At 39.5% G+C, this 15,962-nt stretch overlaps 1 protein-coding gene across 1 annotated transcript; it reads right to left on the bottom strand.

The window, feature by feature from the left end:
- Positions 1 to 1,937: 1,937 nt before the first annotated feature.
- Positions 1,938 to 15,510, bottom strand: spata6l (spermatogenesis associated 6-like). Its single transcript, XM_017427012.3, has 13 exons — positions 15,398 to 15,510; positions 14,168 to 14,305; positions 13,863 to 13,911; positions 13,238 to 13,279; positions 12,623 to 12,747; positions 10,730 to 10,822; positions 10,246 to 10,482; positions 8,737 to 8,827; positions 8,449 to 8,495; positions 7,292 to 7,416; positions 7,124 to 7,217; positions 5,869 to 5,957; positions 1,938 to 3,980 (listed from the first exon to the last, which is right to left on the bottom strand). The coding sequence occupies exons 1-12, from the start codon at positions 15,443 to 15,445 to the stop codon at positions 5,892 to 5,894; spliced, it is 1,155 nt and encodes a 384-aa protein (XP_017282501.1). The 5' UTR covers positions 15,446 to 15,510; the 3' UTR covers positions 1,938 to 3,980; positions 5,869 to 5,891.
- Between the last annotated feature and the right edge of the window lie 452 nt (positions 15,511 to 15,962).

The following is a 15,962-nucleotide window of genomic DNA, read 5'->3' as shown; positions in this document are numbered from 1 at the left end:
ACCAAATGAAATGACTAATAATCTAAAGTCTGAAAAATCCACATGGTAAATCAATGTGTGAAACACGTTTTGCACATTTCCTGTGTAATTTTGAGAACCTTTTCATGTAATCATATACGGTTACATGTTTCTTTTCACATGGGACCACATGTGAAAACGTGGTGCATTCATGTGGGTTTATTTTTCATTTTTGTTGGGTTTTTTTGGAGTCAGTTCAGCTAGCAACCACAACCGATTGAACGTAGCAAATACAGAAATGGCTTTAACTCAGTCGATGAGTTACAGATATCGAGCTAAAATTTGGTGTGGTAGTAGCCAAGACTCATCCCAAACACATGCTCTGAGTGCTAACGGATTGAGCAATTTTACTAAAAATTCCTTTAAGGAATTTTTAAATTAATAAATCATACACCTTCACAGCATATCGATGGAGGCAATTTGACTTTAGTCAATTTCACCAGTCTATTCAGACAGAAAAATGTCATCACAAAATAAAAATGAACACAGAATCAATGCTTTGAATCAGTGAAACTACAATCTTATAAAATACTCTTTTGAACGAAAGAGCCAGGGGTGTAAAAGGATGGCTTAAATATTTCCTAATGGAAGAAAAAGACATTGATTTTTTTTGTGATGTAACAGTATTGTTTATATGTAGTGTTGATTCAGCCTTTACTTTTTAACAGAATGAACATGGCTCACATACAATAAAACACATGACAATAAAAGGGCTGTTGAACCGTCCAACTTGATGCCAGTGACTAAAGATAATTTGACAGAAATGCTGTAAACGTCGGCACTCGTAACATGTTAATAATTTCTAAATTATTTGCTCAGCATCCTTGCTCTTTGACTTACTGTGTCTCAGACTCTGTGAAGAAGCTGCAGACCTGTACACACAGTTATTGCCCGTCAGTGAACGCAGAGGTAGAGCGATATGTTTTTTTTTCCCCCCACTGTATGTATGTGTGTTTCTGCACCTTCAGCAAAATATCTCATTAATCGCTGAACGGATTACAATGAAACCTTCAGAAAGCATTGATTGGGTTGACATCTACAACTGATTAACCTTTGGAGTCAGCCCGATCCAAGATGATCGCCACGGCAACGCAGTCTTGGCAAGCACGGAAATGGCTTTACCTCTGTAAACTTTACAGACACGGAGCTGACGTCTGGCGAGGTAGTAGCTGAGACTGATTCCCAGCACATGATCCGAGCGCTAACAGGTCGAGTGACTTCTGGGTTTGACTCAGCCAGTTTTACTAATGTTGAAATAAAATTTGGTCAGTAAGTTGTGACCGTCCTTCACATGAGATACTCCAAGTATAACTAGATCAACGAGATCTCAATAGTGCACGAGATGCTGGTTAGCTTCCAGATTTGACCGAGACATCTGCAACTCATAAGATTATCTTAGTCTAAAACTCTGGCATGAAAGGCAGTGTCATTTGTTTAAGGAATGCGAGTTAGCTGTTTCATTTGTCAGCTAAAAATAAAAACACATAGGCTCACTAAGGGCATCATCAAGTGTTTTCTTTACAGTCAAACACGTAGCAAAGCTTCCTGGTTCGTGTTAGCCACCACCCGCTAACGGGAAGATTGTAGAACGACAGAGCCAGGAGATCTGTGTGATTTTGTGCGTCCTTTAAAACACACATTCACACATGCATGTTTGGTTCCTCCTCCATAACAAATCCATCCCAAAATGTCTAAAAAAAAAAAAAGTAGTTTAAGCATAATCGAACCCAGTGTGTGCTGTTCAAAACATCCCATTCGGATGAGTTAGGCAGCCAGGTTTCTTCGTCAGGTAAGAAGTGAGTGTTTGTCTCACTGGAGGCCAGTTTTCAATATAACAGGACTGCCCCCACATAGTTCCCAGAGTTGTTATCAGGTTCAGTGTGTTTTCACAGAACTACAACTTTGGGGAATCTTTTATATATATATATATATATATATATATATATATATATATATATATATATATATATATATATCTGAAGCCATTCTTCTTCCCCCAGGGAAATCAATATGTTAGAATCTATTGCCTCTGCATCGTGGTCTTAGTCTCATCGGCTTCAATAGTGCTCACTTACCGTGCCAAAAGGACCGGATTAAAAAAAGAAGGATGGATAAATGAAGGTGCCTCTGAGCTTCTCTGTGTAACTCAAAGACAAATGCTAATAAATCCTTCCTAATAAGGTTTAATCCCACATCTGAAAAGCACACAATGATGGTGTCCACAAACTTTTTTTCCTGTACAAACAACTATTTGAGTGCTTATGCTATGTGAGCTAATGTGTACATTATCTGCAGGCAATCAAATAAAAAGTTGCTCCCACTTTGTCTTTTTTTCACTTTAAAGTCCAAAATTTGATCTCACGTTTCTGAATTCTGCGTGAGAAGAGAGGTAATGGCAAAGAGTCCTGTTGGGTTTGAAATGGACCGGGATGTTGTGTTTGGAGAAAATCCCTCTGAGTTTCTCTTCGCTGACTTGACAAAACATTGAGATTTGTTGGGGAATTTTTGTGTAGTCAGCGAGGAAATCAGAAAAAAAAAAAAAAAACTCGACAGAACAGAACAAGGAGTGAAGCGAAACCATGTCATCCCATATGTTTCTGGAGTATCTGAGAAACTCAGAAGGATTTTCTCCAAACACAACATCCAGGTACATTTCAAACCCAACAGGACTCTCAGGCAGAGGTTGGTCCATCCTGGGGACAAAACACAAACTGAGCGGTGTGGTGTCTGCAGTTCAGAGGAATGTCCAGAACTCTGTATTGGAGAAACCAAACAGCCCCTCCACAGACACATGGCTCAACACAGGAGAGCAGCTCTTCAGGACCAGACTCAGCTGTTCATCTACACCTCAAGGATAAGGAACACTCTTTTGAGGACCAAAATGTCCATATTTTGGACCGAGAAGACAGATGTTTGGGAGGGGGGTGAAACAAGAAAGACCAACTTTAAACAGAGGAAGTGGTCTCAGATTTCAGCTTTCTAAAACCTACAACAGAGCATTAAGCCTGATACCCAGTTAGTTTCACTCCAATTCACACCTTCATACACATGACCAAAACATCTCTCTGTGAGCCAGGGAAACAGAGACCCTATTGGCTCTCAGGAGGGAGGGGAGTGAGATTAATCTGCAAGTGAATATACAGTAGCTGCAAAAATGAAGCATCACATGCAGTTGCAACGCCACACTCTCCAGCTTTGAACTCAAAAAGCCCCCTGGATGGGAAGTGAAACGTCTTCAACTACAGAACAGAAATCCAGTTTTGTATTTTGTTTTTTTAATTTCTGGTCAAAATGTCTCCTACACTGACTTTTACGCCTGGGCTGAGCAGGACATCGTCACCTGCCGTTAATCCTGAGCAAACTTTGAGCGCAAACATTTTCCCTCCTTATTTCCACTGTACTGCTGCTGTGTCATTCATCTTTATATAGAGTGTGTGTTACATTAGAACTGGGTCCCAGTGACCGTTCTCCAACAAATCCCAATGTTCCAGATATAGCTGGTGTTTAATGCTTCACAGTCACAACTATCAGCTATTTTTTAATGTACAGCCGTAGCTCACAGAGAGCAGCTCTGCCACGGACCCAATTTGCTTTTAATGGCCTGCGGGTGATTTACCTGAGGACTTGACAATGTCGGCCTGACTGATTATGACACTAAACCCATATTACTGCCTCGGAGCTGCATTCAGACTGAGATGTAACAGAGTTCCAACTCATAGAGGTTCATTTAAATAGAAAACACATTCGTTTTCCAGACATTAATAGTTGTGTGGCCATCTATCAGACCAGGAAAATGAAAATCCATCTATTCTGCATTCACACGAACACCTGCAGAGCCTGAGGACTTCTTTTTGATGAGGCGATGCTCCCCTTCGCCGGAGGAGGGGTCAGAAGGCATCAAAGACTCGTGAACTTCTAAGACTTGTCCTAACTTGGCCTCCACAGGTGAAAGAACAGGAGGGCTGAAGAGAGAAGGGAGAAAACATGGCTTTATATCATATCTACACTTGAATTAGACAGATGATCCAGCCTTTTGTTGGATGTGTTACTTAAAATTAAGTATATAAACAGTACATGTATATATTAAGGGCATAGCATTCCTTTAAAGAATGCATATTACCCACTGCCTTTCATGCCAGAGTTTTAGACTAAGATCATCTTATGTTGAGAACAGATAGTTGCAGAGGTTGTCATTTACCCTTTAAAATACCACTGTGTGGTATCTTATACAATATTACGTGTTGTAATGTTAAAAGTATGCATTGTGAATGACTTTCAGCTACTACCACACCAAATTGTAGCTCAATATTTGTAAAATTGACTGAGTTATAGACATTTTTTGTTAACTAATGTGGGTTAGTTGTGGCAGCCATCTTCTGCTGGACTGACTCCACAAAGTAATCAGCTGTAGATGAACACCCAGTAAATATTACTTGAAAGTTTCATTAAAATTTGTCCAGTATTTCAAGATATATTTTGCTAACAGACAGTCTTGACTCTGACAGGTAATGTCAAGGTTTTAACCAAAGATGTTTTGCAAAGAATATTACTTGGGGTATATGTGTTGGCTACTACCACACCAAACTTTAGCACAATATCTATAACACTGACTGAGTCAGAGCCAGTTTTGTGTTTTTTAAGGCCAGTTGGCTAAGGTGGACATCTTCATTTGAGTTGAGGCCAAAAGGTAATTAGCTGTATTTGTACATCAAATGATTGTTACCTGGAAGTTTTATCAAAATCTGTCCAGTGGTTCATGAGATATTTTGCCAATATTTAACAGCAAAATTTGAAACAAAGATCCTGGGCATTTTGTTAGCGCTCAAAATGTGTTGGGTATCAGTCTCAGCCACTACCATATCAATTTTAGCTCAGTATGTGTAAAAATCCTTGATGGGTGTAGAGCTTTTCTTGACAGTCTGTGTGAAGAGTCTCTGAGAGAACGACCTCGGTTTAACTGGATCTCTGGGACGGTGAGGAGCAGCACAGGAGCTCCACAGGGGCCTGTTTTAAAACAATTTCTGTTCACAAATTATACAGCAGATTTGAAAAACAACTCAAAATGCTGCCATATACAGAAATACTGTGATGACACAGATACTGTAGCAGGTATTAAAGGTCATTTAGTTGTCAAATAGTTATCAATAGAACCTTATCAGTTTTGTCATCTTGTCAGTTTTAGCAAAACTGAGCTAAAATTTGATGTAGACGTAGCTGAGAATCATTCACAACACACACTCCTACTTGTTGCGCAAAATTTTTATTTATTTTTTTAAACTTTAACTGTTGGAGTCAACCCAGTCTGTCTGTTAGCAAAATATATCATGAACCACTGGACGGATTTTAATGAAACTTGCAGAAAGTAATTACTGGGTGTACAGCTACAACTGAATAACTTTTTAAGGCAGTTCAATTGAATATGGGCGTCACAGCTAATTAACATCAGCCAACAGAAAAGTGGTTATAACTCAGTCAGTTTTACACATAATGAACTGAAATTTGGTGTAGTGGTAGCTGAGAGTCATGCACAACACACTGTCTGAGCATGATATCTCAAGATATTACGAGATCATGGATAGCGTCATTGTCAAGGTTTGACCAAATTAGCTACAACTTTATGATCTCTCAACATAAGACGATCTTAGTTTAAAACTCTGGCATGAAAGGTGGTGGGCGATATGCATACCTTTAGGGAATGCTAGACTTTTCATTTCTAAAATGGTCTGCATAAAATAAATCATAATCAGACTGGGAGCATTATTAGGTGGGATACCTACTCATCACCAGTAGACCAGCAGGACCCTGTGAGCTTCAGGAAAGTGAAACTCACAGACAGCAGCTAACCCTCACCTCTCCATTGGGTGGTCACACCATCAGAGTAGACTTGGAGAAATGGACCTCCTGGCTAAGACATCCTTTACCTCAGAGTCTGTGGCCCCCTGAGACACAACAAAACAATCTAGGTTTTAAAAATGCCTTGTTCCTTACATGTCAGCTTGTTTTACTATATAGATACATCTCTCAGCTGATTCTCGATAGGTTCTCTACTTATGTGCACGCTCTTAACTCAAGGTTAAGGTACTCCGAGTTAAATACCCTCATTTTAATCTACCTTTCTGGAACTGAAAACTTAGTACCCGTTCTGTTCTGTTGTCACCTTTACGTCATGTTTTATTCTGCAGTATCTGTTCTCTTGTCTGCATTTCATCTGACCCTGGTTTGTAATCACCACACCTGTTCCTCATTCCTCAGACCTGCAGCCCCAGTCGTACCATCTCCAGTTGTCAGATCGTTGGGTTGCCACTGCCTCAGTCTAGATCATTGTTTTCGCTTGTGTTTGCCTCGGTTACCTTTGCTTTAATTTAATTTCCTTGTTGTTCGTCCTGCTTTTGTTTGGTTTAGTATCAAACATTGGTTTCCACCTACACCTTCCAGCCTCTGAACTACTGTCTGCATGTGGATTTTTATTTTCCTGCCCTTGTTATGGAACAAATATCAGATTAAGCAATCTAATAGGTTTTTTTGTAGTTTGTATTTATTGTGTATTTTTGGCAGTTTTAGTCCTCCATGTACACATAAGCCCCTAAAATAACATCACGTCTAACTTACAGAGAAATAATATATGTTACATTTTTACTACATACTGTTTTATATAGAATGCACTTTATATACTTATATATGTACTGCTCCAGTTGTTTTGTGCAGATCTTTTCTTTTAAACAGATATAAACGCGTTCAGTTTCAGAACGCTAAAAAAGTGATCGGCAGCTGATTTGTTCAAAAATCCATCCTCAGTTTTGAAATTAGTAGCAGCAGAATGAGACAGCAGACCCAGAAACAAGACAGGATTATCTTTTTAGACCATATAAATCTCTGATCTGATTTCTGAAAAAACTCTAAACACATCTACTTGTGGTTGTTTACTTAAAAAAAAAAAAACTAACTAATTTTTAATTGAAAAAAAGTGATCACATTCAGAAATTCACACAAATCACAACACTGCAGAGCTCGTCTTGTTGAGAGAACAAACAGGTTTAAATCAGAAATTACGCCGAGCTCAATGTGAGATTTTACAACACATGTATTATGTTGTACTTTTACTTACATGGATGAGGCGACGTACAGCCTTAGGCGTTGTGAGAAGACCCCGAACACGTTCGTGGACCTCTTCCCATGCTGTGTGAGAAATGGACTTGGACCTGAGCAACAGAACTGAGAGTTAAACACAACTTGGGTTAGTTTTTTAAAAAAGCCAGGTGAATAAAGAACGAACCTGCTGTGCCTGGCATGCTCTCTGTAGGACTGCCTTAGCTCTGAGGAAACAGGACCATGGTGGTAGTCAGACCATGATGGTAGTTCTTCTAAAAAGCTGGAACCATCTTCAAATGTTCCTCCAACCTACCATAAGAAACCCCAAGATGTCAATAGGGAGAAAAAACAAGCCATTCATACACCCGAAGCTCGGAAAAGACTTCCTCCACAATGTTATCCACTGGCTTTAGAAAGTATTCAGACCCCCCCGCCATCCTCTTCATTTTTTCAATGTTGTTATATTACAGCCCGATGCAACAAATGTTACTTTTTTTTTACATTTTGTGATAATCCACACTCAGGTCAGTGCTGTGGTCTTGTAATCCTGAGGCTGCAGGTTCAAGCACAGGTTGCGTCAGGAATATTTTCACTTACATCCTTCTACAAGGCAGTGATGTCCATTAAGTTCTTGTTTATTTGTCATTGTAATGAAGCCTGTGTCCTGTGTTTCCAGTCTCATCCTGATATATCTGACATATCTAGAAACAGTGTGGGGTTGAAGGTGTCTCTGTATGCTGAGGACCTTCTGTTACTCCTGTCTGACCTGTCATCCTCTGTCCCTGCTGCCCTTCCACTTCTAGGTGCAGTCTGTAAAAATTCTGTATATAAATTTAATATTGGGAAAAGTGAGGTATTTGCAGTTAACAGAGAGGCAAAACTGTATCCGCTCAATAATTAACCATTCAAGAGATCCAATTCAGGTTTTGCTTCTCTTGGAGCGTACATAGCTGACACAAGGGTTAATCTTTATAGGAAAAAGTGTCTCTTACTTAACCTGTTTTAATATTAATATTACAGGGCACATATATATATATATATATATATATATATATATATTTAACAACACAATAACACAAAATAACCTTAATTATAGCAAATATTGTGTTTTCTAAGGTCAGTTGGCTAAGGTGGCCACCTAAACTTAGACTGAGTCCAAACATTAATAGTTGCAGATGTAAATCCAGTGATTATTTCCAGGATGTTTTGTTAAAATCTGTCCATTGGTTCAGGAAATAAAAGATAAACACAGACAGTATCCTCTGTCTTTGCCCTTCTGTGGCAGGTGATAATAACACAAAAGCATTTTAATAGAAGAGAAGAAATATATGTTGCTCCTACCAAGCCATGGGATAAAGCTTTTCTTCTGGGGGCTGGGGAATGTCTCACTGAAACGAAGGAAAAGAGACAATTTGTATTTCTCAGCAGACAGGACAGTAAAAACAAATTGCATGACCGTGGAACAAGCAGCACGTTACAGAGAACCGAGTCATGTCAACAGACATATAACCATAACTCGAGGTTAAACGAGCTGGAATGGGAAGGTCTTTGCTCGTAAAGTGTGCTTGGCGTCAGCAAAAAAAGAAGAAGAAGAAAAAAAACAAAACTGCTTTATATGACGTTTTCTACCTGAGGAGGTTGACCTGGTCAAAGGTGAAGCAGGCACTGCAGAGCGGCGGGGCGAGGCCGAGCGGGCGGCTCCAGGCGGCGAGGCCAGCACCTGGACCAGTGAGGACACAGTGAGCCCACTCCTACACGCTGCGCCTTTCACTTTCTTACTGAACAGAACTGAACTTCAGGCGGACAGGAACGAACAAGAACATTTAGAAAACATAAAAAACGTTTCTTCAGAGACATGTGGGTGTTACCAGACAAGATGCATTTTTGCATCGCTTGCTGTTCTTTTTATTTTTTCCTCAGAAGTCTCTTTTTTTTGGAGACTCATTCTAAGAATCTGCAAAATGCTGAGAGGAAACTGAAGAGTAACTGAATACCAGAAAAATTAAATATTACTGAATTAAAGATGTACCATTTCTTAAAGGAATGCACATCGCCGGCCACCTTTCATGCCAAAGTTTCAGACTAAGATCATTACGCTGACACTTTGGTCCAAGCTTGTAAATGACAAACTGTGAGATCTTGAGAGATGTGTTAGTGCTCGTAGTCTGTGTTGAAGATCAGTCTCAGCTACTACCACGCCAAATATTACCTCAATATCTGCAAAACCGACTGAGTCGTAGCCATTTTTGTGTTTCCTAAGGTCAGTTAGCTGTGGCAACCATCTTGAACTGACTTGACTCCAGAAGTTCATCAGTGATTACTCTCTGAGTTGCATTAAAATTTGTCGAGTGGTTCCTGAGATATTTTGTTTACTCAACAGACAAATAAGCACACACGCCTTCAGCAGCATGCGAAATGATTAAAAGATTACGATGGATGGTGTCAGCGAGCAGAAGCAAAAATGTGTTCTTTCTGCGCTTCATCGACTAAGCTGATACCGTTTGGTTTTCTTTATCAACACAGAGGAGGAGATGTGAGTCAGATAAGCTGTGGGAGGTGGACAAAAATGTTAAAGGAGGAAAAGAACTGAGTTTGTGGCAAATAATGGTTGGACCGGGATCAAAGAGTGTGAGTCTTTGTTGGCAGCCAGCTGTTACAATGTCATCAAAAGTCTTAAATAAGTTCATTAAAAGTCAGTGGATGTTCTGACTTGTTTGATTTTCTCTGTAACATCTTTCTGTCATTGTTTCACGGCTGCTTGTGAAAACGTCATATGAGTAAATCAGATTTTGAAGACTTTCTGAGTACATGAGCATAAATATAAAGCCACACAATCTCTGTTTGCAGCTTTTTGTTAAACCATCCCAGCTCTTTTGAAAAATCCTTTCCAGTAAATACTTTTTTTGGGAGTCAAATCGGCCATGTACAGTAATTCTGCCATGGAAACCTGCAATGTGAATATAAAACATCTAGTTCTATACTGAAACGCAGGAGAGCAACATTTGATTTTAAAGAGAAATAAATGGTGCATTGAGGAGTGCCTCACAGCTCTTCACTGCCACCTGCTGACTGGAAATGGTCACTTCATCAAAAACAAAAACAAACAAAAAACCCAACAGACGTGATGTTTGTCCTTACAGGCAGGGAGGTGCGGGTCTCCCAGTGAGTGGGACAGGAAGCTGCAGAGTCCAGGCTGAGCCGGGACAGATTCTGGACGTTTTCATGTCTCAGAGGGGACAGGGACCGAGATCTGAACGACGGATCCTCCGCTGTGCCGGGTCTCCCTCTGTTCATCCTCCCTCCGTGGGTCTGAGGGGGTTTCTTCTGAGAAGGAGGTCTGCTGGAGCACCTCCTGCTCCTCCTAATCGCTGGCCTCTGGAAACAGAGGGAACAGGTCAAAACGGTACTAGAACAAATATTACATAAACCTCTGAGGCGGTCTGAACATATGACAGCCAACTGTTTTACCAACCTTTAAAGAACTGCTCAGACTGTTCCCAGAACACACAGAACGTCTACAAAACTCTGAGTTTAACGGTCTTTAAGGTTAGGATCATATATTGAGTCATACCAAAGAAACAGCTGCATGAATGTCATACTGTTTCTTTTCTTTCATTTTTACCATGGGTGTATTGGGGTAAATGTTGATCTCTGCATCAGGTGAACACTCAGTGATGGACGTTTTGGTGGAAAACTCCAGCCTTGGAGCAATACCCTGGGAAAAAATATTAATATTATGGACAGATTAGACAAAGGGAATCTAACAAAAAAAAAGATCAAAAAGGGAGAGAATTATTTTGAATATTTCAGAAATGGTCCTTTTATTTAAACAAAGGCTTTGCAACCTGCAGCTCTGGAGCCACATGTGGCTCTTCAGTCCCTCTGGCTGAACCTGGGTAATGATTAGATTTAAACTGACAGCAGGAAAGAGTGGTTCCTGTCTATAATTTTGCAATATGTGTGTAACATTTCTGCAGAATGACACTGATCACTGTGTGAACAACGTTTTCTAACAGAGCAGCAGACGTACCAGTTATAAACACACTGTGTACACAGCTTCCCATCATTTCAGGATCCAAATCAGCTAAATGTGTCTAAACTTTCCACTAAAATGAGCTAAAAATGCAGTAATCAGTTTTACTGTTAACATAATAGTTTGTTAGCGTGCTCACTGCTTTGTTTGTGCAACTCTCTAACATTAACGTTGCTCCAAATCTACCAGAAATAAATGAAAAACTTTCAACAAATTGGTGCAAATGCAGAAAGTACAATTTTGCACATTTGTTGGAGATTATAGATTTTAAGCCACCGCACATGATGCTCAATTATACTGCAAGGTTCTTATAATACGGTAAGAAATAAAAAAAGGACTAATTCTAATGACAGCCCTGTTTCTTCAGCAGTCTAAGTAGAAGCTCAATGTTTTACTGTGAATAAAATACGTGTATGAGATTTACAAATCATCGCATTTTGTTTTTATTTACATTTTACACAATGTTGCAACTTTGTTGAGTGGGTATTGTAAATAAAAACTGTGGTACTGTTTTTGAAAAAAGTAAGTCATAATTACATAATCAACAAACATATCGTATCCTTTATGTTTTCTTTTTACAACTTTAGACCACAGCTTAGTGTTTTATTTATCTCTACGTTTATACAAATATGGTTGTCTGCAAACAACCCCTGCAGCCTTTCCCTTCCTCTTCCTCAAAGTGAAGATTCACCACAACCTGCTGGCTTCCTTTGATAGATAACTTTTACTAACTGGCATTTTGATAACATACTGTAGGTCAGGGGTAGGCAATCCTGGTCCTCTAGGGCCACCATCCTGCATGTTTTACTTGTTTCTCTGCTCCAACACAGCTAATGTGAATCAACTGGTGATTAACAGGCTTCTGCAGAACATGAAGAGGTGATTTAACCACTGAATCAGGTGTGTTGGAGCAGAGAAACAAGGAAAACATGCAGGATAGTGGCTCTCGAGAACCAGGATTGCCCACGCCTGCTGTAAGTGAATGTATCCTATTATAATTAGATTAAACGGACTGTAATTGGATTGGAATTCGGATCTGTTTTTGAAATGAATTTGGACTTCTTCTTGTTGCATAGTACCCTGGGATGACTTGTTGTTGTGAAGTGGTGCTAAATAAATAAGCTGAATTTACCATTTCTAAAAAAGACAGTGTCACTTTCTTGTGTAGAACCACTTTTTTTCCTTTTCTTTTTACTTAAAAAAAACTACAACATATTCTGCTGTATTTTATGAACAGAAGCACATTATATACAGTAAACAAAATTTATCATGGATGTTATTTTTATTTTGAGGTTCAAATAGGCTCTATTATTCAGTAGTGAAGATAGTAAAGCATTTCTTCAAGACGTAAAGGTTGCAACCTCCTCATCCACCAACATATATGACTTTAAGAAGATATGCTCATGAAGTGTACAGTTAAATACACTATAACAGCTAAAAACAATGTTACTGTACACTTAGTGTATAAAGGGATGGTCTTACAGGAAAATGAGGTGCCTTCGACATCAGAACTTCTCGGTCCACTCCAGACAAAGGAGGAACAAGTTTTGGCTCTGGGAATAAGAAACTTCGAGCATCTTCTTCAAAGCAAGCAAGAATATCCCCCGCTACAAAACAAAGAGTTTTTCATAATTACTGTTACTGTCAACCACGTCTCATTGGATAACCCTGCTTAGACGAAGACAGGACAGAAAACGGGAAGCAACGCACTCGGAAAATTGAAAATGCTCCACAAAATTGAGAAAAAACAAACAGGTGATCGATTTTTTCTACAGTACTAGGAGCTTAGTTTCATTAAACAAGGGTGCCTCTGTGCACGTTTGTTGTCATGTCTTTTTTTAAACAACAGTATTGTTTTCTGTCATAATTTTTTTCATAAAGTGGCCCTGAAAGGATCATCCACACTCTGACTGATTTTTTTAATGTTGTGGCGAGGTCGTCACCCAGTGCGAAGGAGGCCTTACCAGAACTCTGAGACAGTTTGAGTTCCCATAAACAAAACTTTTTTTTTGTCAAACTGTCAAATAACAAGGGGGGAGAAAAAAAACTGCTTTACATTTAAACAGCAAAACAAAAACCTCCCATTTTTAATCCTACCTGGAGGAATCAGTTGAACCAGTTCTATTCTGACCGTCTCATCTGTGGAAAAAGGTCAGAGATTCAAAGAACAGCGTGAGAAAACTAATCTACAAATGCACATTTATATATTTGTTTTTTGTTGTTGTTACACTCTTTATTATGAGAGTGGAGATTAAATACAGTACAGAACATCAGTCAGTGAAATGGTGCTGATAGTACTGATCGGTTCGGTGATAGGACACACATTTAGATAAAATTTAGGATAAAAGATATGTTTTATGGAGCCTTTCAGATTTTGTTTTAATCTTGAGAATAAAAGGACCCAGTGAGCTTTACTTAACAGCAAAGTTGTTACAGAATAGGGTAAGGAACACAAATGGAGATCAGCAAAATCTGTTTTGTTGGTTTCAATAATCTACGTGCCAACACCTTGGACAGACCGTCCACTTTCTGGCTGTTTTTTTACATTGTAGTGAGGTTGTCATCCAGTGTGAAAGGAGCCTTAGAAAATTTATGAGCACAGTGTCATAAACCGAAGTAAAAGACTGCAAATCAATGTGTGTGGATAACTGATTTAACTACTTTTATTTCTACTGGTACTTGCTGGGCTCCAAAGAAACTGTGACAAAACATTGACACTTACACTCCAGCATCACAGCGATGTCTCCGGGGTCAACTGCATACCTGAATATCTGTGGACAGAAACAACCGTACTGTTGAAATATGCCTCATTCTTGAATATATTACAGAAATAAACAGCATTCATGAGTGATCCCAGCTTTGTGGGTAAAGTCTGAATGGAAATAAGTAAAAAATGGGGCTTTGTAATACATGGGCAACTATTTACTCTGGCTTCGCATTTGTTTCACTGTGTAACAGCTGAAATCAGTCGTGACATCTAGCCCTCAGGTGTGTGCTTTTTAGCGTGGATAATAGATAAACGTCTGCCTTTTCAAAGGTCATCTTCTCGTGGACAAGCAGAGGAAAGACAGCAGGAAGACATTCAGACTGGCTGTACTGGCCCATGAAGCACATGCTGAGGTAAACGTCGTCCTTGGTTGGAAGACGAACTCCGGGACAAGAAACCTGGGAACAAGGAAGAAACACTGATCAGTTTAGTCAGAAAATTAGATTTGCAAAGTCGACAAGTTTCTCTGTCGCCGTCAGAGATAGTGCGAGCAGTTCTTTAAGTAAACTTTTAGAGAGTTTACTAAAGAATATTCAGCTTCACAAATTAATTTCTGAGCTCACTAGACCTCCCAGAACAATTGTAAATTATTACCACAATTTTTTACACTGCTTATAAAGATTATACATCAAAACTAAGATTTTTTTGTGTCTCTCACCGCTGTAGGAATTACTGTTTTCTCTCACACCCAAACTCTCATGAACCTCCATTATATGTGAGTTAAAGAAGTTCCTCTTTGGTGAATGTTGTAGTTTCAAACTTTATTTTTTTCTGAACTTTTCTACTTTGTTATTAGATCACAGTTTAAACTCCCTGAAGTATAAAAGCTAAAGCATTTTGCGTACAGAGCGGAAGCACCTGTTTGAAACGTGATTATCTATCAAAACATGACTGAATGTAAAAATACACCCAGTGATTACTTTCTGAAGGTTTAATCAAAATCAGTTCACAGGTTTATCTGATATTTCGCTGACAGACAGAGCTGAGTCCAAATAGTTAATAGGCAAAAATGAAGACAAAGATCTTATTCAATCTCTTATGTGTCGGGGATCACTCTCAGCTACTACCACCCCAAATTTTAGATTAACACCTGTACTATTGACAGCCATTTTGTGCGTCCATCTTGAATTGGGTCGGTTCCAAAAGTGAACGAGTTGTAGATGTACATCAAAATATTATTTCCTGAAAGTTTCACTAAAATCCGTCCAGTGGTTTTTGAGATATTTTGCTAACAGACAGACACACAAACACGCAGGCGCAGACACGGGCAAAAAAACATTAGCGTTCGGCTAAAGTTGTTTTCAAAGCAGGCTAAAACACACAACTTTGTCTCTTAAAACGCTATACTTCAGTGGTTAAACATATATTTGGGCTAGTAAACGCCTCGTTGTGTCGGCTGCTAGCAAGGGAGAGAAAGTCCGCACGTGTAAACAGAATTAATGAACACCGTGTATAATATTTTTAATTTAAAAAAACAAAGGGCTTCTTACCGCTCTGAACTTTATATCAACCACCACTTTAAGCGCTCTCGGAGCCATTGGTGTCTTTCTTTGGGCGCCTGAAACAAACAGAGAGCGAGTAGCTGCTCTCCTGCTGATTTGGTGTCAGCTTTACTTGTTGCCATGGTTACCGCCACTTCCGGGTTAAGTTGCTGGAGCAACAATAGCTGCCTTGATTGGCTGGTCTTATTCTTAACTTTAGGTTGTGTTGTGGCTTTTGTGTTCCCTTTCAGTCGATTCACTCGGTACAACATATGTACTATGGGATATCACGCTCCCGCGTGTCCTGGCTGAAGACACCTTTAATCACGCCTTTAGGCAAATGACATGATGACGACAAGTGACAGGCCCCGCCTGCACTATGTAACCGTCCATCATCACAGTCATTCCTCAGTTCTTACGCTCTTCACCTCGCTAAGAACACCTCTCCGAGTCAGGCTAGCTAGCTGCTGCTAGTTAGTTCTGTGTTTCACAAGGCTTCTCGGAATTAGCTTAACTGCTTTTGTTGGTGTTAGCCACTGCTGCCTGCTGGTAAGCGTGCCTGCCCGCGAAGCGC

This window comes from Kryptolebias marmoratus, linkage group LG7 (genome assembly GCF_001649575.2).
Source record: "Kryptolebias marmoratus isolate JLee-2015 linkage group LG7, ASM164957v2, whole genome shotgun sequence".
Taxonomy (NCBI): domain Eukaryota; kingdom Metazoa; phylum Chordata; class Actinopteri; order Cyprinodontiformes; family Rivulidae; genus Kryptolebias; species Kryptolebias marmoratus.
Note: the sequence above shows the minus strand (reverse complement) of the source record. Positions and strands in the feature narration are given on the sequence as shown.

Coding starts and splice junctions, on each gene's coding strand:
- spata6l (XM_017427012.3), bottom strand. CDS start 15,445: ATGGCTCCGAGAGCGCTTAAAGTGGTGGTTGATATAAAGTTCAGAGCG. Junction 14,306..15,397: donor TTGATATAAAGTTCAGAGCG/GTAAGAAGCCCT, acceptor CCTTGTTCCCAG/GTTTCTTGTCCCGGAGTTCG. Junction 13,912..14,167: donor AGAAGATGACCTTTGAAAAG/GCAGACGTTTAT, acceptor TTCTGTCCACAG/ATATTCAGGTATGCAGTTGA.